General features: G+C 45.4%; 1 protein-coding gene across 2 annotated transcripts in view; it reads right to left on the bottom strand.

The window, feature by feature from the left end:
- Positions 1-23030, bottom strand: part of fras1 (Fraser extracellular matrix complex subunit 1) — a 144409-nt gene that overhangs the window by 39324 nt on the left and 82055 nt on the right. Inside the window, exons 28-41 of one of the 2 annotated variants that reach the window (XM_023958905.2) lie at positions 20018-20341; positions 19046-19193; positions 18761-18939; positions 18430-18546; positions 17694-17808; positions 13365-13502; positions 10745-10777; positions 9417-9548; positions 8885-9007; positions 8163-8410; positions 7312-7463; positions 3971-4133; positions 3344-3476; positions 2570-2760 (exon numbers count right to left, since the gene is read on the bottom strand). In XM_023958905.2, the coding sequence (XP_023814673.1) occupies positions 2570-2760; positions 3344-3476; positions 3971-4133; positions 7312-7463; positions 8163-8410; positions 8885-9007; positions 9417-9548; positions 10745-10777; positions 13365-13502; positions 17694-17808; positions 18430-18546; positions 18761-18939; positions 19046-19193; positions 20018-20341 (2196 nt within the window). The remainder of the gene's footprint in view (positions 1-2569; positions 2761-3343; positions 3477-3970; positions 4134-7311; positions 7464-8162; positions 8411-8884; positions 9008-9416; positions 9549-10744; positions 10778-13364; positions 13503-17693; positions 17809-18429; positions 18547-18760; positions 18940-19045; positions 19194-20017; positions 20342-23030) is intronic. The other variant, XM_023958906.2, reaches the window with a different exon arrangement.

The following is a 23030-nucleotide window of genomic DNA, read 5'->3' as shown; positions in this document are numbered from 1 at the left end:
CTAGGTCCTAAAAACCTCAGAGATGCTCTGTCTGCTCTGTCTGCTCAGATAGTCTCCCTGGATGGCATAAGTATAGCCCCCAATTCCACAGTTAGAAACCTTGGGGTTTTATTTGACCAGGATTTATCATTTAAGGCTCACATATCTCAGGCGTGCAGAACTGCCTTTTTTCACCTGTGGATTATTGCTAAGATCAGAAATCTACTTTCTAGGGGAGCCGGTTTAGCTCGTGCTGGTTTGCGGCGCCTTCCGCCCGTGAAACCAGGGTTCGACTCCAGGCTGCTCCCTGTTCCCTTCTCTACTTCTGTGCCGGTACCAAGCCCGGTGGCTTTGAGAGGGTTGCGTCAGGAAGGGCATCCGGCGTAAAACATTGCCAAGTTTACCATGCGACTCGTTCGCTGTGGCGACCCCTGATGGGAAAAGCCGAAAGAGAAACATCAGAAATATACTTTCTAAGAGTGATGCTGAAAAACTCATCCATGCATTTGTTACGTCGAGGCTGGATTACTGTAACTCCTTGTTAGCAGCGTGTCCTAAGAGTTCCTTAAGAAGTCTCCAGCTTGTTCAGAACGCAGCAGCTAGATTGTTAGCAGGAACTAGCAGAAGAGATCACATCACTCCTGTGTTGGTTTCGCTCCATTGGCTCCCAGTTGATTCTAGAATCAAGTTCAAGATCCTCCTGTTAACCTATAAGGCCTTACATGGAATGGCCCCGTCCTATATTAAGGACCTCATAGTCCCTTACCAACCAATCAGAACACTTCACTCACTAAATGCAGGACTGCTTGTGGTTCCTAGAATTAGTAAAAGTACGGTTGGAGGTAGAGCGTTTAGCCACCAAGCCCCTGTTTTATGGAATAAACTCCCAGCTTATGGAAGAGAGGCCGACTCAGTTTCTACATTCAAAGTTAGACTGAAAACATTCCTCTGTGGACAGGATTATTGTCAGACTAGTTAGTATTCAGAGATTATTTAACTTAATGTTAATGTGTTTAAATTAAACTTAATAACAATAACTATTTGTTTTTAGGCTGCTAGAAGTTGAAGCTGGGGTAACTATGGTGCTCTGGGGTTCTGTCCTCTTTCCTTTTTTACTTCTACCCTTCCTCTCCTCTATTCTTGATCATTATTCATCATTTAGTTCTCCATGCCTCTGTTTGGTGCAGTGATTCATGTATTGTCCCTCTTTTCCTCTCCCCTCCTGGGGAGTGGGAGTGCTTCCAGACTCCAGTTGTTTCATCCGTGCTCCTGTTCCTGACCGAGTACCTCGCCGTTGCTCCTGCTCCTACACCTGGCTGTGGATCCTGCCTCTGGCTCGTCTCTGGCTCGTCTCTGGCTCGTCTCTGCTCCCGCTCCTACACCTGGATGTGGTTCGTGTCTCCGGCTCGACTCGCATCTTTGACTGTCCCCCCAACTCCATCTGGATGAAGCTCGTCTGCTGGACTTTATATATGTAGTTGTAGATTTAGATAAGTTAATTCTTCTCTAAGAGTTCTGGTAAATCGCCTGTCCGTCCTGGGGGAGGATCCCTCCTTCATGTGAACTCCACCTGAAGTTTCTTCGTTTTTTCCGGAATCCGGTTTTTTTGGGAGTTTTTCCTTACAGAGAAGGGGGGTCTAAGGGCAGGGATGCCAGTATAGCTTAGTCAGTTTGTTAGTTCATTTTAGTATTTTTCTATTGAACTCTTTGGATTCGTGATCCTTTTGATTTCATGTTTTACTTCGAAGCCCATCGAGACGACTGTTGTTGTGATTTTGGGCTATACAGATAAAATTGAATTGAATTGAATTGAAGAGCCTGACCACTGAGGTCACACGCTGCAGCAGCATCTGACCTCAGACGAACAACAGCAACAACGTGAGAGAATGCCTTCGTCACATGTCATACGTGTGCAGAAACTGCCCCCCACTTTTGGATTTGCCAGCCTTCCTCACTTCCCAGTCAGCGTCGAAAAGGCACAACGACTGAAGCAGAGCCAGAGCTGAAGTTTGGCTGTGACAGGCGTTCACGCTAAGCTTCTTTGTGTAATTTTCCAATAATTCATAAATTTATGCAAAATGTAGTTCTGAATGCTCCACAGAAAAAGCCGGATAAAAGTTTGTGTAAGAATTTAAAAAAACTGTGCTTTCATGGGTCATGACCCAAAGAACGAGGTTCTGAATATAAGCAGCTGAAATGAGCTTCCTCCGTAGGGGGGCTGGACACTCCCATAAAGACAGGGGGGGGGAGCTTGGTCACCCACAGAGAGCTCGGAGTAGAACCACTGCTCAGAGGTGGCTCTAGGAATTTAGTCCAGATGCCATGTCCCACTGAGTGGAGGCGCCAGGGAAGACCCAGAACACGTTGGAGAGACCATGTCTCTGGGCTGGGGAGGTCTGGACATTTATGCTTAGACTGCCACCCCCGTGACCTGGTCCCAGATGAGCAGAAGAAGATGAAAGGATGGATGGATGGATGGATAGATGGATGGATCCTTTCAAGTGTTTAAAATGAGAGTTTTGTCTCTTGTGGGCTCCTGTAGTAACAACAAAGAAACGTGTTTGCAGCAGGTAGACCACTGGCTTCTTACCTGGATGTTTATCTCCACATTAAAGGCCTCTGTCTGGCTTTGCCCGTCACTGATGTAAAAGCTAAAGACGTCCTGCTGGTTGGGAGCTTTCCTTTGGTTGTCCTGAACGTAGAAGATGTGCTCAGACAGCAGATCCTCCACAGGAAAAGGCGAGTCTGGGGTGATGACTTGAGAGTCCCCCAACAGACCACCTGTCAACAAAGTCAACAGAGAAAGATCAGAACAGAAGCCCTAAATTTACTCTACAGTAGATTTTCTCAGCCAATGAGCCAATAGCTAGCAACTCCTTTCAGCTATGATTCGCATTAGAAGGAGAAATATCGTTGATCAAGTTAAAAAAAAAGTCTGGTTGATCCTTAGGAAACTAACATGTGAATGGATTTGACATTCATTCTAGTTTACTTGTTGGTTTGGACACAGATTTCATTAACTTGATGATCTGGACGAAATCCAAGAATCTGGAAAACTGTTCAGTAGCAGGAATTTCTGTCTGGAAGTTTGGATGAAGATTATCTGGATCCACTTTAGGTCAGAGGATGTGGATCCACTTTAGGTCAGAGGATGTGGATCCACTTTAGATCAGAGGATCAGATCCAATTTGATCGATCAACATGAGCAACTATCGAGTCAGAATCGGATCGTTGTTTACACATCTGGGATAAAAAAGCCGCTCAAACACGTCTCATTTAGCGTGTCATGGTTTGCTTCTGTTGAACTGATGGACACTGATGAAGCCTTCCCAACGATTTCAGTCATAGTTTGTGTGAAGCTCACCTCTCTTGGTATTTTCAATGAAGCCGTATTTGGGGGGACGGATAAGCCAAACAAAGAGGTCCTTTGTGGGTGTGTCCTGTCCACCTATTGAGATGTGATTGGTGGAGAGCTGCAAACGGCCGCCTTCCTGCACCTGAGCACAGACGTGAAAGGAACGGTGAAGAAGTTCTGCAGAGTAGTCAGCTAAAAATCTCCAAAAAAAGATGCACACAGCTGTAAGTGTGCCTGAAACAACTGTTAGGGTCATTGTGACCCGGGTTTTAGGTCTGAGTTGGGCTTAATGCCATTGAGGGAAAAATGCTTACATGTATTAAGCGACATGAGACAAGAATCAGTACGTTTCCTTTCAGAACTCCTATCATTCAGTCACTTTCTGAGAGATGGGGGAGTTTAACCACATCACTTTTCTCTGCTCGTGTTGTTTTTCTCCTGTTTCCCTGCAAATGAGGGGAAGGGTCATCTGCACCCGGGTCATCTGCACCCGAGTCAGTGACCCGAAGCTCCATGTTTACTCCAGTGGTTTCTGTGGTAACTGCAGCAGCTGAGCCGAAGGAGAAGAGTTCTCTGCTGGAGCCTCGCTCAACGCCCCCAGCCCCCGCCGTGTGTGTGCACGTGTCGGACAGAAACCTTGATGCCGCTGTGCACGGTGACCAGCGGCGCCTGGCGAGATGTGGGAGTGATGGTTATGGTGAACATCTGGTTGTCAAGGCGGTTGTTTTGCTCGTCGTGGACGAAGAAATGGAAGACGTCCGTCACCGGCTGGTTCCCCGTCTCTAACGAGGTGACGTACCTGAAGACACACAGGTGACACATCTCAGCTTGGTGTCACATGATCGGGTTTGGGAAGCAAAAGTTTTGCTTTTGAACGACTTTCAAAGCAGGTGATGCTCTTTTACAGAGGGAAATCCATTGCAGCTCAATCTTTTCTAATCCAACTGAATCCTTCTAGTTTGACTGAAGCAAACCAGCCGATCATCCCTGAAGACCTTCCTGCTGGGAGGCCGTTCAGGATTAATGATCCGTCTCAGTGTTCTCCACTAAGCTCCTGCTCTGTCTCTCTGAATGCAGGCTAGAATCTACACAGGTTGGTTTGGCAGCATCACTTTCACAGAGAGTTAGAGGACGGCTCAGAAGATATTGGATGCAAAACCATGTGGTTGGAAGCACAGATTTCAGTGATGTAAACTAGAGGAGGGCGATACTAAGAATTTGGGCATCGATCCAATATCAAGTACTTACAGAGCGAGTACTGCGACATGGATACTGATACTTTTATTTAAATGTTGTGCATAATAAAACACAGAGAGAACAATTTCTGCAAACAAAAATGTTTATGAACAAACTAGAACTATCCGTACTGAAGATGCATCAAATATAAAACAACAAACAGTATATTAATAATGGATTCAGTCAATGAGAAGAAGAGAACAGCAACTAGTGCAAAATAACAAAAAAGCAACAATCTAACAAAAACGTAAACCTTACAGCATCACAAACTATATTTTTTTAACAAAAGGCAGTGATAAAATAAAAAAACGTGTAAAATATTTACAGTAACAAATATAAATCCTGCGGTTGAGTGCAAATATGTGAGAAAAGATAGTCAACAGTGCAAATCAGGTTTAGACTGCGAGTGGCCTGTAACCTTTGACTCTTTCCTCACAAACCCTCCAAGAAAGTTTCCCTTTACTTCCTTTTGACTGTGTTGACATGAAAGATTGAAGATTTGTTCAGAAATGTTCATTTCTTTCAGTCATGAACTGTCCCACCTCAGAGAACATTCTCTGCAGATCCAAGTGTTGTAATTAGATGTTTTTGGTCATCCTGCCGGTTCCTTCTTCGGGTCTCCATCCTGTGGAATGAGCGTCTCTTCTGGGCACCGTTGGCTTTCAGTAGTTGCATCAGTGTGAGGCTGCTGCGATTCCAGGGTTTGAGAGTCAGACTGATCATTTGCTGCCTTTTGTTGCAGCTGAAGCTCCTGCAGGGCACGGTGAGGTGGTTCCAGGAGCCTTTGCTAAGGCAGAGCTGGTTTGGTTGAGGATCTGGTTCTGAATAGGCTGAGGAATGAGACACAGACACTGGCCTCCCATGAACTCAGTGAGTATATTTTACTCACAGTTTGAGTTCGTTTTGAAGAAAACGTTGGTTAAAGCTTTGATCTCTCCATGCTAGTATCAATACTCACCTTAGTATGGATAGTATTGATAGTCACATCGATAAGCCCTCCCCTCATGAAAGCAGCTTCATTTAGCAGGTCAAGTCCTGTGGTCGCTGTCACGTCTGTGTCAGTGAGGAGATCTCAGACCAAATGTCACTCGCCCAAAAGAGAGCAGATGTTTCAGAGAGCAAAGTTGACAGTTGTTTGGTAGCAGTGTTGTTAGCCGACCCAGCTAGGCGGGCCGGGACGGTCTGAGCCGGAGTTCTGCAGTGGTTGCAGACCAGAGGACCAGAATGACCCGATGGAGTTAAAGTTGTTGTAATGCAGGGTCTGACAAGAACCCCAGTGGATGTACCTCTGACAGGACACATATAGTACAGCTGATGGTGGGGGATCACATAGGGAGCAGTGGAGCTTAGCGAGCTCACCAGCAGAAAACTGTAGAGCTGTTGATAGATGCCGGACAGAGGAAGTCCAGGTGAGTATGGACCAAAAGGAGAGAATCCACATCAACACAGCCGTGGAGGAGAGGCAGGCTGGCTCACAGGTCTGCTAAACGTTCACACCGTGCACACATTCAGTCATCAGGCAACATCCACGGGGGTAAAGAGAACATCATACGCAGTCCAGTCCAAATGCTGAGTCCAAATATGCCCGAAAATGACTCAGAGTCCAGGGAGCAGCGGCAGCCGCGGCGTCCAGCATTACTCAGGCCGACAGTGAGAACATGAGTATAGCCTGGGGAGTTTCAAATGTATATCTGTCTATTTAGGTATTTATTCTTTTCTAACTCCAATACTTTTCTTACCTCCCTGCTGTCAAATAGTTTCAAGCCCATAACAGACACGTTTAGATTGTCCTCTTTTTCTGCAGCCATATGGTGACTGCTTCGTCTGACCTGATCTGATCTTTGGGGAGGACACCGTTTGCTGTTATCAGGAGTAATGAAGTGATGGTGGCTGTAAATGAGGTCACTCTGGTGACTCTGAGGCTTTGACAAAACTCACTTCTCCACCAATCATTTTTTTGGAATGTTTTTATCTTTTGGGCATTTCAGACTAACCTTTGCTCTGGAAGCATTAGAGCTGTGACGGTGTGGGATTTTTGATCACCGCGGTGATAAACCAGCAATAGTCGCGGAGTCGCGGTTAACCCCCCCCACCCTGCCACCAAACACAAAATTCCCCGGCGGCCGCGTCGCAGATGAATACAATGGAAATGAATAATGACAACACAGTATTGTCTATTAACAAATAACAGTAAAACTAATGAACTAACTATGTAGCTGTTGTAGAATGAGTATGTGCAGGAAGAAGGAGGAGCGCCTGTGTTGGGGGCGCGTTCATGTTTAGTGTTACGAAGTGAAGGAGAACAGTAATAGAAGAAGGTTTCCCCCAGAAGAACGCTGAGTGATTCCTTATAGTTTTACTTTATTACTTTACTTTATTATGCTCTGGAGTAGAGCTGTGACAGTGTGGGATTTTTGATCACCGCGGTGATGAAGCAGCAAGAGTCGCGGTGTCGGGACTCTTGCGACCCCCCCCAAAAACACAAAATCCCCCTGTCAGGCGGAATAAGTACAGAAAAAGTAAATTATTAGCAAAGATGAATGTGTTTATTATAGGTCAAATCACGCACCATATGCAAAACTTTAAACAAAAACAAAAGGCGATGAGATGATGACCTCACACCTCTAGCTTTCATTTGTGTTTTCTGGCTCTGATGAGGAGATAAACGCCCACATGCAGCCATGCCGTCAAAACCTGAGAGCCTGTGCTAAAGATCTGAGTCAGCGTCTGCCCCCACCTACCTGATTCTGTGCATGTCGATGTCCTCCATAGTGAAGGAGGAGTACTCCCTCAACTCCCGGGGCTCCTGCTGGGCTTGGCTCCTGGTCAAGATGCCGTACATCGGCGCGGACACCAGCTGAAGGACGATCTGCTCATCGGAGGAGGTGTCGTCCTGATCAACACAAACAGAGAGCTCTCAACAATGTGGAGCAGCAGCTCTTTAGAAAGAGAAAACCATCTGTTGTGCAACACAACTCCTCAGAACAACGTTTCTGAAGGAAACGTCTCCAGACCTGCAGATGCCAGAGAGACACCAGGGGGAGTCTGCAGAGCTGGACCAGCGCAGGGCTGGACCAGCTCTGCATTGGTCCAGCGGACAAAAAAAGCAGACAAAAAAGAAATTCTGCTGCAGACACACAGATCCATGACTGTCTTTGTTTTCCTGCTCTGAGCTGGAATCTGGATCAGAACTGGACGGATGGATGGATCTGATGCTGCTGCTATTTCTGTTGCACCGCTTACAGTAGGTTGGGATGTGAGCGGCTGTAAGCTAATAGGAGAGGGTGATAACAAAGGCATGATGGGATATCAGTAATGGCTTACTTACAGTCCCGCCCACAACTCAGAGGTGAATTCCTAATGAACTCCTGCCGCTCTGCAGAAACTATGTCTTAGAGAACCACACTTTTTTGGGTTTTGGCTAAAAATGGCGTCATCATAGTTAAACGTTGAGTGAAAACGCTTTGAAAACGGATCAGGAGATGATCGGAGTGGGGCTTTAGACACTTCCGTCTGGTTGGTCCTGCCGTTGCTTGGCTCTCACATCCCAGACGTTCATGGGTTTCGCTCGTTCCTCAGGTCTGTCACTCACACTATAGGAAAGCTGGGACCGCCGGATCACCGTGCTGCTCTTCTCGCCCACTTCTAATATCATCGAGGCCGTGGCGTCCCGCTGTGGCCCGAGGCCCCCATCCCTCAGCACCTGCACCTGCACCACAGTGGTTGCCATGGAGATGCCATCACTGACTGAAAAGGTCATGGAGTCATCTTCAGCGGAGAGCCCGGCGTGGCGGTACAGAAGAATGTTGCGGGTGACATCGCTGAAGCTAAAGGTGTCACCTGGGGAGGACCAGAGAGGAGGCGGGTTATTTTCATCCACTGGGGGCTCTGGAACTTCAGGAGTGGGGAGACACATCTGCTCAGAAGCAAAGCAGTAACAACATCAGTCAGTCTGACTTCAGATGAAGAAGGTAAAGACTGATCATGAAGACTCTGAATAGCTTCCAAGAAGACGTGATGCTTTCATGGGTCAGGGTTTTTGTGAATGCTCTATACAAATGAACATCATCCAACTGAAGTGAGACACACCTTCACCTGAGAGGTAACATTCCTCTGAGGAGAAAGGATTAAATGCTGGTAAACGACACATCTAGATGTAGAAAATCTAAGTGTTTTTGGGTCTATAGAAGAACGGATGAAGGAAGCTGACATGGTTATAAAAACCTGAAAGACCAGAGGAGGAGCCTGACCTGGATAGGCTTGTGCTTTGCTGCTCTCTCACTTTTGTGGTGTCAGAGGTGTGAATGTGTTTACCGTGGCTCAGGGGGGTTTCCTGCTGAGCTCTGATCAGCTGTCCGTCGGTCGGAGCCTCCACCAGCTCAAACTCCAGCTCATCGGGGGGCGTGTCAGCATCGCTCACAGCCAGATGTTGCCCACCTATGAACACACCCGGACACTTAAACTCCTCCCACCTCACTGGAGCTCCACCATTGACAGTAAAAACAACGGACAGCTCAGCCCCTCCCTTCTCGTGTTCCCAAACAGGAAGTACCATTGCTTCCTGATATGGGCGTCGCCATAGTGATTGGTCCGAGTTGCACTGAGTCATCGTATCTATGGCTGTCTCCATTGCCATAGATACCGTGACTCCGAGGAACTGGAAACAATCACCGTCTACTGGTTCCAACATGGCGGCGCCCGTGTCAGGAAGCAACATGAGGGATTTGGCCTCATTTGGAGAGAGCTGGAGGTACGACATCTTCCATGGACGACGTCACTCCTCCATTCGTTCATTGCTTTTAGTCTATGAGCTCCACAGACCCAGCTGAGCTTTGGTTGTGATTACCTATGCTGGCTTGCCCCCCAAGGCTGACCTCCAGAACCGGATCCAGAACCTGAAATACTGGCGGCTGCTGGTGGTTTGAAAGCAGGAGGACAGCAAAGTCCATCTCAGGGGTGGTGTGTTCCCCGTCTGACACTGAGAAACAAAATGTACATATAAATGTTGAGGTTTCTGTCTTGGGTCTTTGTTTTTTGGTTCTTTCTTTTGATTTATGGTTTGATTTATGTGCAGGTGGGCTGTGGCTCCTCCCAGATGAACCCCGCCCCCTTCTGTGTTACCTGCTGTCAGTCATCACTGTAAAGAACTGATTTTTTAGGTTTGGTTGTGGCTGTTTGTGTATTGATAGGCCTGGTTTCCTATTGGCCGGTCCAGTGCTTAACAGCCGCTGCTTTAAGCTTCAAAAATAAACCTTCTTATGGTAAAATGATGGAAATGTTTTTATTTGTTGGTCAGAACTCTGCTGCTTGTTGACTGAAAACTGCCGTTCTGAAGGTTCTGAACAGGAAATGTTCATACTTGCTGCCTTGATTACAGTGACGCTGTAAAACCAAACACCAGAACATCTTACAGCAATATTATTATTATTTTAATAATCACAGTTAGTTGCTTTAATTTATTTGAAATATACATTTGTATTAATTAAAATGAAACACTATTTAATATTTTATTATTTTAATTTGAGGTAGTTCCAGATATCAATACCTTTTCTTAAGGAATCAATAATGGTTATTGGTTTCTAGTTGGAATGAATTTTTGAGCTCCGCGTTCTGATTTTACGTTAAGGATATCTGTCACTTTCAAACCCACAACTGTCCGGCCTGACAACATTTAACAAATGTTGGTTTTTTAGGTATTGACTGTGTTTATTGACAAACATCATAAATAACAAGAACAGCAATGATAATTTGTTAAGAAGCTCTGAGGACTGATGTGAGACTGAAAGAATAAACCCCACAGAAGATCTGCACAGGGAGGAAAGGAGACAGAAATAAAGTACAGCGAAAAAAAACGAAAAGACTTTGACGTTTTTATGTTGGTAAAACAAACATCACAACGAAAGAAAGTGATGAAAAAGAGCAGCAACCAGCATCTCATCCACATAACAAAGGCCAGACTAAAGAAGAAGGAAAAAAAGAGCCAGAGAAGTCAAAGGTTCACAAGAAATGGAAAGAGAGTACATTTGCTGCAGCTAAAAAATCTTCACTTGAAAGTTTAAAGAAAGACATTAAAGAGGGAAAATGAGGAAATGAAAATCAACATGGAGTGAGCAGACTGTAAAAATGAGAAGGAGGGAAGACAAACACCTCCTTCCTCCTCCATTGTGTTTTTACCTGTGAAATAAACGCTCAGGGACTCCGGCAGGCCTGTGGGGTCAAAAGCAGAAGCAGGTTCAACCTGGAAAACAGCTGAAACACCACTGCAGACAGAATGCCACAGTAAAGCATGAACTGAAAACTGAAAACAGGAATTCATCTCGCTGTTCGTCCATCAAAGCAACACCTTTCTGCTCCATTTCAAACACCCAACTGTTGTCCTGACAGCACTGCAGCTTAGAGAAGAAAGTAAAACCGATCTAATTTTAACTGAAACTCTCATCCTTGCAGGTCTAGTAGTTGTGGGTCTGGTAGAACAGAGGTTACAGCTATAGATGTGCATTATGCATCTGATAGACATGGAGGTCTACTGCAGATCGCTGTTCAGATCTCTAACAGACGACTTTCCCACAGCTAATTGCATTGTGGTCCCATCAAGCCGTTTGGGTAGTTTCTCCACTCAGAGCACAAGACGTCTATTAGATAATTAATATTCATCTAGTGTAGATGTCTGCTGACATCTCAGACAACTCTATTCTGTTACTCTATTAGACGTCTACCAACAGTGTTCTGACAGGTTTCTACATGTCGAGGTCTCCTACACAGATCTCCTAGAGATTTCTGTGATCTGCAGAAAAGTATTTTTTTCATTCATTCATTCATTTTCTATTCCGTTTTATCCCTTTTGGGGTCACGGGGCTGCTGGAGCCTATCCTGGCCACTTGTGGGTGAAAGCAGGGGACACCCTGGAAAGGTCGCCAGTCTGTCACAGGGTCACAATCACACTCCCATGCATACTCACACTCACACCTATGGACAATTTAGATGAACCAATGAACCTATTGGGAGGAAGCCGGATTCCCCGGAGAAAACCCACGCATACACGGGGAGAACATGCAAACTCCACACAGAAAGGCCCCCCATTGGTGTTCTGGTTCAGAAGGAAAGAAGACTCAGAATTTTCTAGCTTTAGACCTGAGATGGCTGTTTTTGAGGAAAGACTTAAAGCAGTCGATGGTCCGATTCCAAGAATGGCACTAATCGGGAAACACTAAAAGAGACCCATGAGACCCATGCAGACACCTGTTTTAGGGGAGTTTTGTGAGTTTAAAATGTCCCAAGTTGGGTTGTGATTTCTAGAAATGTTGAAAAATGAAGAAGTGTTGTTCTTGTGTTGTTATGAAGTTGCATACATTTGTTAGATCGTTGTTCTGAAGCAAGTTTCTGAGACCTTTAACCCCAGATTTCAGTAGAAATGCTTGCTACTTTGAGGAATGTAGAATTTTGTTATTACTAGTTATCTGTAATAAAAGGCCGCACTGTGGTGTAGCGGTTAGCTCTCTTGCCTTACAGCATTGAGTTTCTACTGTGGTTCAAATCCCAGCTGGGTCCTTTCTGTGTAAAGTTTGCATGTTCTCCCTATACATGTTTAGTTTTCTCCAGCTTCTTCCCAAAGTCCAGAAACATGTTTAACAGCTTAACTAGTATCTCTACGTTGCCCCTGGGTTTGAGTGTGTGTGACCCTGTGACAGACTGGCAACCTGTTCAGGCCGTACGCCTTTACCCAACAGTAGCTGGGTTGGCATCAACAACCCTGTGACCCCAAGAGGGATTCAACGAGTGCTAAAGATGAATGTATGAATGCAAAATGTTTAGTAAATGTTTCTCAAGTAGACGTCTAAAAATATCCACATCCTACAGGTAGATGAAGAGATCTCTTTATGCAGAAACCTTTCAGAACACTTATGGTACCTCTAACAGAGTAACAGAACAGAGATGTCTGAGATGTCAGTAGACGTCTACAATAGATGTACAGTACTGTTGTTAGGTGTCTTCTAGACATCTAGTTTCCGGAGGGAAAAGGGAAATCATTTGCACAGGTTTGATGCTTTAAGATCAACATTTTCTTCATCAGTTTAAAGAATGTTGTGTCGTTTCTGTTCCATCCTCTGGACGGACGGACGGACGGACGGACAGACAAATCCTTGAATCTTCTTTTTCCTATGGCTTTTTCCTTCCGGAGGTCGCCCCAGCCAATCAGCTTCCTCCTACCATAGGTCTGATTCTCATATTTGGTTTGGCAAGGACTGGACATCAGATGCCCTCCCTGACCCAACCCTCTGTGTTTTTCCCGGCTTGGGACCATCCCAATCAGACCCAGGCTTGGGCCCCTTGTGGCTACATTGGTATCATACCACTAAATAAAGTCAACATCAGTAAACGGACTTGAACTGGCTCTACTTATTAAAAGGATTTCTGAGATGGGCATAAGGCTTTAGGGTGAAACCAAACTAAAAATGATGCTTTCTTGTTTGACAGCATTGGGAGGGTGGGGTGGGGGGTTAATTGACCAATAGGTGTTAAACTCGTTAGTGGGCTCCAATGTGAACAACAACCTTGACATTTCTTCTGAGGTCACTAAAGCCTGAACAGATTTCGTTGAGCTGGTACACCATGACACGTAGCTCAGACAGTCACGATGACATCACATTTTTCACAGTAAAAGCTCTGAAATGACGGGTCACTGTGTGAAACCAGGAGGGAATTGTTTGAATGAAGATGATGATGAAGACTCTTCACTGGTTTTTATTCACACGTCTAAGTGTGGGAGGGCGGGTAAACGGTGGTCATGCCGTACCAATAAAGGAGTACTGGTAGAGCTCCTGGAGATGAGCTGGAGCTGGGGGGGGCCTGTAAATGATCTTTCCATTGTCCACGTCCGCCTGTGTGAAACGCATCACGGCTGTGTATGGTCTGTCCCGGTGCTCAATGGTCCCTGAAACAAACAGCACAGAAGGGGGGAGCTTAATGTTGGGCTTTAGCGTTGGAAAAACCGTTACCAGAGTTACAGGTTTATTTTCTGGTTAAATTCAACTCTACAGGTCTCATTATCAGGACCAGATCAGCGAGATCATAAGACGGGGGGGACCATGGAGATGACACAATTTGAGAGTTAAGATGAAAAAGACAAATGCAACACGGCAGGAGAGCCAGACCACCAGGTCAGAGGAGGCTGTACCACACTCCCACCCTGAGCTTGGGTACACAGCCCCAACAGATACTCTGAGGCAGCGACTGACCTGGAAGACAAGATCATGTCTAGAATGACCACTAGGCAACCCCGACACCAGCTGCAACGGTTAGGTGATGTACCGCCTGAAAGTCTTCTGGAAACTGTGAATGACGCATTGAGGGCAATTCCTACCACAACAATCACAGAAACCAATGAACTGGTTTACACTTTAGCAGCAGTGATCCTTGAGATGCTTGGATACAAGAGCACCCATGGAAGAAAACAATACCCACCATGGAAGCAACGGTTAGAGGCCAAAATCAAGGCAACTCGGAAGGATGTGAGTAAGCTGACAGAGGCTCAAAGAGGTAGGTACAATGAGAAAGCAAGTACCTAAGAAATACAGCCAGATGCCCATACCTGAAGCACTGGAAACTGCCAAACAAAGGCTCCTAGCCTTGAGCATCCGCCTAAAGAGGGACACAAGAGACCTCCAAAAAACTCCAAACATTCCCTTAGTGCAGAGGTGTCCAAGCTTTTTGCAAAGGGGGCCAGATTTGGTGAGCTGAAACTGTGTGAGGGCGACCATTCGGTTTGCCTTCGTGAACTATTTTACTTTGATTAAATGCAAAGAAACATTTTTATTGCAGTGGGATTTTCATTTCGTTACATAGAAACAAACACATCTAAATAAGTTGGAACCAAAATAACTGAATTCCACATTTGAAGACTAGAAATAAGATTAAGAAAAAGTCTGCCTGGAAAATAAAAATGGATCAACATTCGGTCTGGATTTATCTAAAATGCTCAATTAAATGCTTACTGTGAACTTCTGAATGTAAAAACTTTGAACAGGAAAACACGCCGTTTGGAACCCTCTGTCCCGAACAGACTCGTTTGGATCAGAATCCGATGGAGATAGGTGGTTACGCTAATTGTTGATCCGACCGTTGTTCATGTAAGCAGTTTATTCCGATCGTGTGTCACTACTGCTGTGGTTTACGTCACGCATAGACGGACTCAGGAGAACCGGGTCTCCCGGTAGAACCGGGTCTCCGGGCAGGGCTCGGACCGGCAGCTCACACAGCGGCTTTGGCGCGGTGTGTGAGCTTTTCAAAGCAGAAATGAGGCTCAGTCCTTAGAAACCGTTCAAACAATCATGTGGATTTGTGTTTCCAGTCGTGTCCCGACAAAATAAAGGCTGATGCTATTCCCACATATTTACGTTCAGCCAGGATGCAGATGGCAGCGTTTCACGCATGGATTTTATGTTCATCAAAGGCTAAATGTTGTTAGCGCATGTTAGATTTCACCTAACCCTTCTTCCAGCTCTGCTCCGCCACAAAAAAAGCACTGACCACACAGATTAAAAATAAAATGATGAGCGAACAGGCGCTTCATAATATTCATAACAATAATAAAAGCACGTTTAGAAGATCATCTCATATATTACCGAGCTGCCACATATCTATGCATGTGGCACACATACTGCGCATGCCCAAATGATGCCCGACCAAAAGTGTGGCTCATGCAAACCTTTGTTATAATCGGAAAACGTTTTTCTGGGCCCATGCAGACGGTTCATTTCTAATCCGATCTTTGATCCGATCAAGACATTTTGCTCATGTAACCGCGGCTACTTTACTGAGAGACCCGTAGTCCTGTCGTCACACGGCTCCTGTTCAAGTTCCCAACAGAGAATGTCTTCTGCAGAAGTATGTGGAGCCAAACAAGCTCAGCATTTAAAGAGCAAGCGTGAAAGCTGCCGCCATCCAGCTGGCGGGAGAGGAAGCCGTTGGTGTCGACTGCACCGCTCCACATCACACAGAATGATTTCTGTTCTGTTTAGTCAGAGTCCTCTCATCAAGCAGATTCCCTTCATTAGCCGCTGACGTGGAGAAATGAACTGGTTTCGCTCCAAACAGAGCATTACTTTAATAAAAAGAAAGCAGATCGTTGTTCTTCTTTTCCCTTCAGAGGTCTCCACAGCCAATCAGCTGCCTCCGTCTAACCCCGTCTTCTGCATCCTCTAACGCCATCCATGTCTTCCTTCTCTGCATCCAGAAACCTCTTTGGGCCAGAGCAGGGGTGTCAGACTCATTTTAAGCGAGGGCCACATCAGCATAGTGTCTGTCCTCAAAGGGCCAGATGTAACTTATACATGTAACTAAATGTAATGAAAAATAAATATAACTACTCCTTAATGTTAAATAACTCATTTATTTATTTATTATAACTTTTTAAAGTGACAATTCCAGTTGCATAGAAACATATGTTTGCTTGTTATTCTAGCATAAATCCTTTTACATTTGATTCTGTCAGGTTAGGTTATATGGACAGTGTTTAAGTCCTAATGTTTAGTTGCCCAATCCCATATTTAAGTCCAATTCCCCCTAGATATGAATAAATACACAACAATTTGTATTTTAAGAAATTAAAAACTTTTATGCTCTTGCAGGTAGAGCTGTGACGTGTCGGATTTTTGATCCCCGCGATGATGAACCACCAGGGGGCGCGGTGTCGTGGTCAAACCGCAGCCCCCCCCCCTAAAAAAAATAAAAAACACAAAATCCCCCGGCGGATAACTATGTAGGTGTTGTAGATTGACTGTGACTGTGTGAGCGCGCTGCGTCGTGTGTAGAACTGGGAGGAGGGAGCGCGCACACGTGTGTTGGGGGTGTGTGTTGATTCTTCTGCTCTCTAGCTGCAGGTGAGCCTTCACCTGTGCTCTCTGGTACAGACATCTTCTCAGAATATTATATATATTCCAGCAATAAACAGACTGCAGACACTTTGTCACCTTTCTGGTAGCCATGAAGCCTGACACCATGAAGAAGGCGGGGCAGGAGGCTCCGCCTTTGTTTATTCAGACACGTAACGTTACGCTGCACAAAATACCGTAGTTCCTAAACCAAACATGTAATGATATTCATGGAAATCTAACAGCGCGCGTTCATGTTTGGTGTTACAGAGTGAAGGAGAACAGTAATAAACCCCCCCCAACACAAAATACTCCGGCGGGCGGCCGTGTCGCGAAGTTAAGAACGCACGCAGCTTGGAATGGAAATTAATAAATGGTAAATACTTATGTAGCGCCTTTCTTCCTACAAGGACAAAGTGCTTTACAGTCACAGACACATTCACCCAGTCACACACACATTCACACACTGGTGGCGGCTCTGCTGTCAAACACAGGCGCCCGCCTACCACCAGAGGCAAGGTCGGGTTCAGTGTCTTGCCCAAGGACACTTTGACTCATGGGCGTGCAAGGCGGGAATCGAACCTGCAACCCTACGATCATGGGACGACCACCCTACCGCTGCACCACGGCCGCAGTAAATTTGTCATATTTCCTCACGAGACGGAAACTTCTGTTGTAGAATGAGGATGTGTGGTTCTGAAAGCGCGCCCGTGTGTAAAGGAGCCGTGTGCTGCGGAGGCAGTGAGAGCCCCCGCCAACGAGAGAGTGACAGGCGGGGTGGGAGAGAAGGAGAGAACAGTCTGAAAGAAAGAAGGAAAGTCTGAACACAGGACTAGCAGAAAGAGTAAATTATCAGCAAAGATGGACGTGTTTAATGTGTTTATTATAGTTCCAGTCACGCACCATATGCTGAACTTTAAACAAACAAAACAAAAGTGCGGTGAAGCGGTGATGAGGTCATTGTCACAGCCCTAAAATGACATGGCGGGCCACATTTTGCCCGCGGGCCTTGAGTTTGACACATGTGGGTTAGAGGATCACGACCTTTTTCAAGGCTTCGTAAAAAGCTGGTAATGACATCACTGTGTGTGAGCTTGGAGTGGGAGGGGCCTGCTGGAGAGTCTTTTCTCCTGATCTCAAACATGTTACAGAGTGGGAATGACAGACAGTTACGGCTTCAGTGATGATGACGTGACGCGCAAGGGTGTGTTTATGTGTCTGTGTGGGGGGGTTGGGGGGGGGGGTTACAGCACCTTGTGCTGACAGCAGAGGTTTGGTGATGTTGTACTGAAGCTTCTCGCTGGGAGTCTCAGTGTCGGTGAAGGACAAGGCTGACGGGGTAATCTCTGTGACACGATCCTCCAGAGCCTACACACACACACACACACACACACACACACACACACACACACGCATTTAGCAGCTCTTTACATTCTAATACATTGACATTGTTCAGATTCACACAGACACGGTTCTCTCTAACATGAGGCTAACATGCAGTCAAACGTTTACGATGCTTTAGTGTTTCCTTTGTTATGGCTTAATTATTAATAGAACCATTTTTACCATTTAGACAGTCATGACTCTTTGAATCGTTTGGGACGATTTGAATCGTTTATTCCCGATGTGTTTTATTCAGCCGCCAAGCACAAAATCCCAAAGATTGCTCCTGGGAGGAAAGACGAGCTGCCAAAGCCCCCTTTGTGCATCCATGCACTCTTTACTAATTAAAGACTTAAAACCATGCGTGGTGGTGTTTATTTTTATTATTATTACAGTAAAATAGTGTGTGTTCCTTATTTACAGGTAGTATAGAATGCTATTGTTAGTTACTAAACATTCTGAGTTATGACTACTAACAACCTGGGATTGAACCAGAAAATACCAAAGACACCGTCAAAATGTAAAAACTAAACCGCATCAGACAGTCGGTTTCCCTGTCCGGCTTCGGGAACCATCCGTGTTCACGCTGCACGGATGGTTTCTTACTGTGATCTGGAGGTCGCAGTCGGGGGCCAGCTGGGGGAACCCTGGAGTTTGAGGAAGGACCCCGATGGTAAAAGTCTGAGCATCGCTGTGTGCGAGAGGAGAAACCTCTGAGGTCACCTGCCGACACACACATGCACTTCAGTTATAGACACGCCCCCCCACAGATGGTGTGGGTGCAGCGTGTGCCCCCTCCCATCACAGCTGATCACGCTGCCTGTTGTGAGTGACAGGTCATGGTCGTGTGTTAAGACAAACCAAAGCCTGGAGTCTGACTCTGGGACTCTCTCGCTAAAGTTACCAAAACGCTTTTGAGTGAAGAATCATCTCTGACCTGGAACTGGAAGGAGTCGCTGTTGTGACCAGAACCAAAGTGGCGGTACCAGACGGCGCCATCGTTCACATCCTGCTGGGTGAAAGAGGTTGTGTGTGTGAAGCCTCGCTCATCCACCAGCGAGGGCTGCCAGCCACCCGGTGGACTGTCGGCAGGCATGGACACCAAGACCACCTCACCTGGAGGGAGGCATGACGGCGATGTTACGTCCTCTCACACCTGAGGCCAGCATCATGTGACCCCACACCCATGTTTATGCAGTGACACGTGAAGGGAAGCTTGTACCATATCTGGGTTGTCCCTCTGCAGCCAGGATGCTGTAGACAAGCTCACCAGTGCTGACTCCTTTCTGCCCCGCCTGCAGGTATTTCTCGTCAAGCCGCACCATCCCCCCTTCCCGTACCCAGGTTTTTGGTTGGGACAGTATTTCAGACTGCAGAAACAAACACCAGCGTGACAACAATCCTGCTTCACTGTTCTGCAACGTCTGCAGGCAACGTCTGCTGTCACCCCGCTTACCTAAAGCCTTTGCCACAACTGCCCCGACAGCAGGGCAGATGGGCTCACTTGTGCGGGGCAAGTGGGTGGTCTTTTAAAGACCCACTCCAATGAAAAGGGAGTCTTTGCAGTTCTTAACAAGTTCTGAAACATGTTTTTCATATAATGGAGGAAGAGTCTGTGCTGCCAGCCCCGCCCCCAGGCTAACAGACACGCCCACTTTCTTTTCTGGAGCTAGAGGTGATCGAATAAACGCTTTCATTTTCTATGAACAATGTGAATATCGATCTTTGGAAAAGCTCAGATGTTGTTTGTTTCTGTGGGAGAAACGCTGCTGAGGCCGACTCTATGATGACGTCACATAATGGGAGGAACCCACAAGGAGAGAAAGGCGGAGCCTAAGAGATCGCGTCGTCTTACTCGCGGGTAGGAAAATAAAGTCAGGAAAATAATCAATCTTTTTTTGAAAGTGGTTCTTTTGTGCCCCAAAGGTAATATCTGATCATATATCTGGATGAAGTTTACTTTAGTATAGGCCCCTTCAAGCTTAATGGGCTGAACAAGTCTGAAATGTTTTTCTTCTGTAAACTGTGTGGAAACGTCAAAAAGGAGGTTAAGAAATCCTCAACCAGCTTATTTCTGCAGACTTTTTTAGTCTGAATCTAAAGTCCTGCTTTGGCTGTGTGTGTTATTCTTCATTGCAGAGCCACCAACTCATCATTAAATGCCATAAGCAGCTGCTGTGGTTCAGTGTCTTACCCTCTGAGCGACATGGACCTGCAGCAGGATGTTCCTGTAGTTGTGGCCGTCATTGACCTGCAGCACCATGTGGTCCTCCACATGCTCCGAGCCGTCATGGAGGTACTGGATCTGCTCCCCGGACAGCTCCTCCAGCTTGAACCGACTCAGTGCACGATCGCCACGGAGACGGGTCAGCCGTCCGTGACGTGGCGACACGAGGACCATGACCAAGACTTCAGCGGGGTTGTCCGGGTCTTCAACATGCAGAACCAGCTTAGAAATTGTTGCTGGGCTGCCGCGGCCCCCCACAGACAGAGGAGCAAGCGTCACCACCCTGGGGGGCTGAGGGTTCACAGAGCAGACAAAGGGGACCTTTCAGTGTCACCTGACAGGTGTGACTTCAACCGACATGAAACCAAGTCACATTTGGAATTCAGAAATCAGATCACCTGGTCCAGACTCTGGAGAACCAGGAAGCGAGTTGCTGCTGGGCTTTAAAGGTTCATTTGACCTTTTTTTTGTTTGTTTACTTTGGGTAACAGCAAAAAAATAAAAAAAACAACGGCCAAAAGATGACAAACAAAACAAACACACCAAGAAAAACAGCATCCAAATGTAACCTCGAGGTTCTCCATGGTTAAAGTCCTGACGTGAAGACTTTAACCATGTATTTCCTTTCAGTCAATTCACTCAGTACTATAGTATGTACTATGAGATGTACTATGGGATGTACTATGAGATGTACTATGGGATGTAGTATGAGATGTACTATGGGATGTACTATGAGATGTACTATGGGATGTACTATGGGATGTACTATGGGATGTACTATGGGATGTACTATGAGATGTACTATGGGATGAACTATGGGATGTACTAGGGGATGTACTATGGGATGTACTATGAGATGTATTATTGGATGTACTATGAGATGTATTATGGGATGTACTATGGGATGTACTATGAGATGTACTGTGGGATGTACTATGGGATGTACTATGGGATGTACTATGGGATGTATTATGAGATGTACTATGGGATGTACTAGGGGATGTACTAGGGAATGTACTATGGGATGTACTATGGGATGTACTATGGGATGTACAAGGGGATTTAGTATGAGATGTACTATGGGATGTACTATGGGATTTACTATGAAATGTACTATGGGATGTACTATGGGATGTACTATGAGATGTATTATTGGATGTACTATGGGATGTACTAGGGGATGTACTATGGGATGTACTATGGGATGTACTATGAGATGTACTATGGGATGTACTATGAGATGTACTATGGGATGTACTATGGGATGTACTAGGGGATGTACTATGGGATGTACTATGAGATGTACTATGGGATGTACTATGAGATGTACTATGGGATGTACTATGGGATGTACTATGGGATGTACTATGGGATGTACTATGAGATGTACTATGGGATGTACTATGGGATGTACTATGAGATGTACTATGGGATGTACTATGGGATGTACTATGAGATGTACTATGGGATGTACTATGGGATGTACAAGGGGATGTACTATGGGATGTACTATGGGATGTACTATGGGATGTACTATGAGATGTACTATGGGATGTAGTATGAGATGTACTATGGGATGTACTATGGGATGTACTATGAGATGTACTATGGGATGTACTATGGGATGTACTATGAAATGTATTATTGGATGTACTATGGGATGTACTATGGGATGTACTATGGGATGTACTATGGGGATGTAAAATGAGATGTACTATGGGATGTACTATGGGATATACTATGGGATGTACTATGAGATGTACTATGGGGTGTACAATGGGATGTACTATGGGATGTACTATGAGATGTACTATGGGATGTAGTATGAGATGTACTATGGGATGTACTATGGGATGTACTATGAGATGTACTATGGGATGTACTATGGGATGTACTATGAGATGTATTATTGGATGTACTATGGGATGTACTAGGGGATGTACTAGGGGATGTACTATGGGATGTACTATGGGATGTAAAATGAGATGTACTATGGGATGTACTATGGGATATACTATGGGATGTACTATGAGATATACTATGGGGTGTACTATGGGATGTACTATGGGATGTACTATGAGATGTACTATGGGATTTAGTATGAGATGTACTATGGGATGTACTATGGGATTTACTATGAGATGTACTATGGGATGTACTATGGTATGTACTATGAGATGTATTATTGGATGTACTATGGGATGTACTAGGGGATGTACTATGGGATGTACTATGGGATGTACTATGAGATGTACTATGGGATGTACTATGAGATGTACTATGGGATGTACTATGGGATGTACTAGGGGATGTACTATGGGATGTACTATGAGATGTACTATGGGATGTACTATGAGATGTACTATGGGATGTACTATGGGATGTACTATGGGATGTACTATGGGATGTACTATGATATGTACTATGGGATGTACTATGGGATGTACTATGAGATGTACTATGAGATGTACTATGGGATGTACTATGGGATGTACAAGGGGATGTACTATGGGATGTACTATGGGATGTACTATGGGATGTACTATGAGATGTACTATGGGATGTAGTATGAGATGTACTATGGGATGTACTATGAGATGTACTATGGGATGTACTATGGGATGTACTATGAAATGTATTATTGGATGTACTATGGGATGTACTAGGGGATGTACTATGGGATGTACTAGGGGATGTACTATGGGATGTAAAATGAGATGTACTATGGGATGTACTATGGGATATACTATGGGATGTACTATGAGATGTACTCTGGGGTGTACTATGGGATGTACTATGGGATGTACTATGATATGTACTATGGGATGTAGTATGAGATGTACTATGGGATGTACTATGGGATGTACTATGAGATGTACTATGGGATGTACTATGGGATGTACTATGGGATGTACTATGAGATGTACTATGGGATGTACTAGGGGATGTACCATGGGGTGTACTATGAGATGTACCATGG

This window comes from Oryzias latipes, chromosome 9 (genome assembly GCF_053564925.1).
Source record: "Oryzias latipes strain Hd-rR chromosome 9, Olatipes_Hd-rR_3.1".
NCBI lineage: Eukaryota > Metazoa > Chordata > Actinopteri > Beloniformes > Adrianichthyidae > Oryzias > Oryzias latipes.
This window is presented reverse-complemented; position numbering and strand designations above follow the sequence as displayed.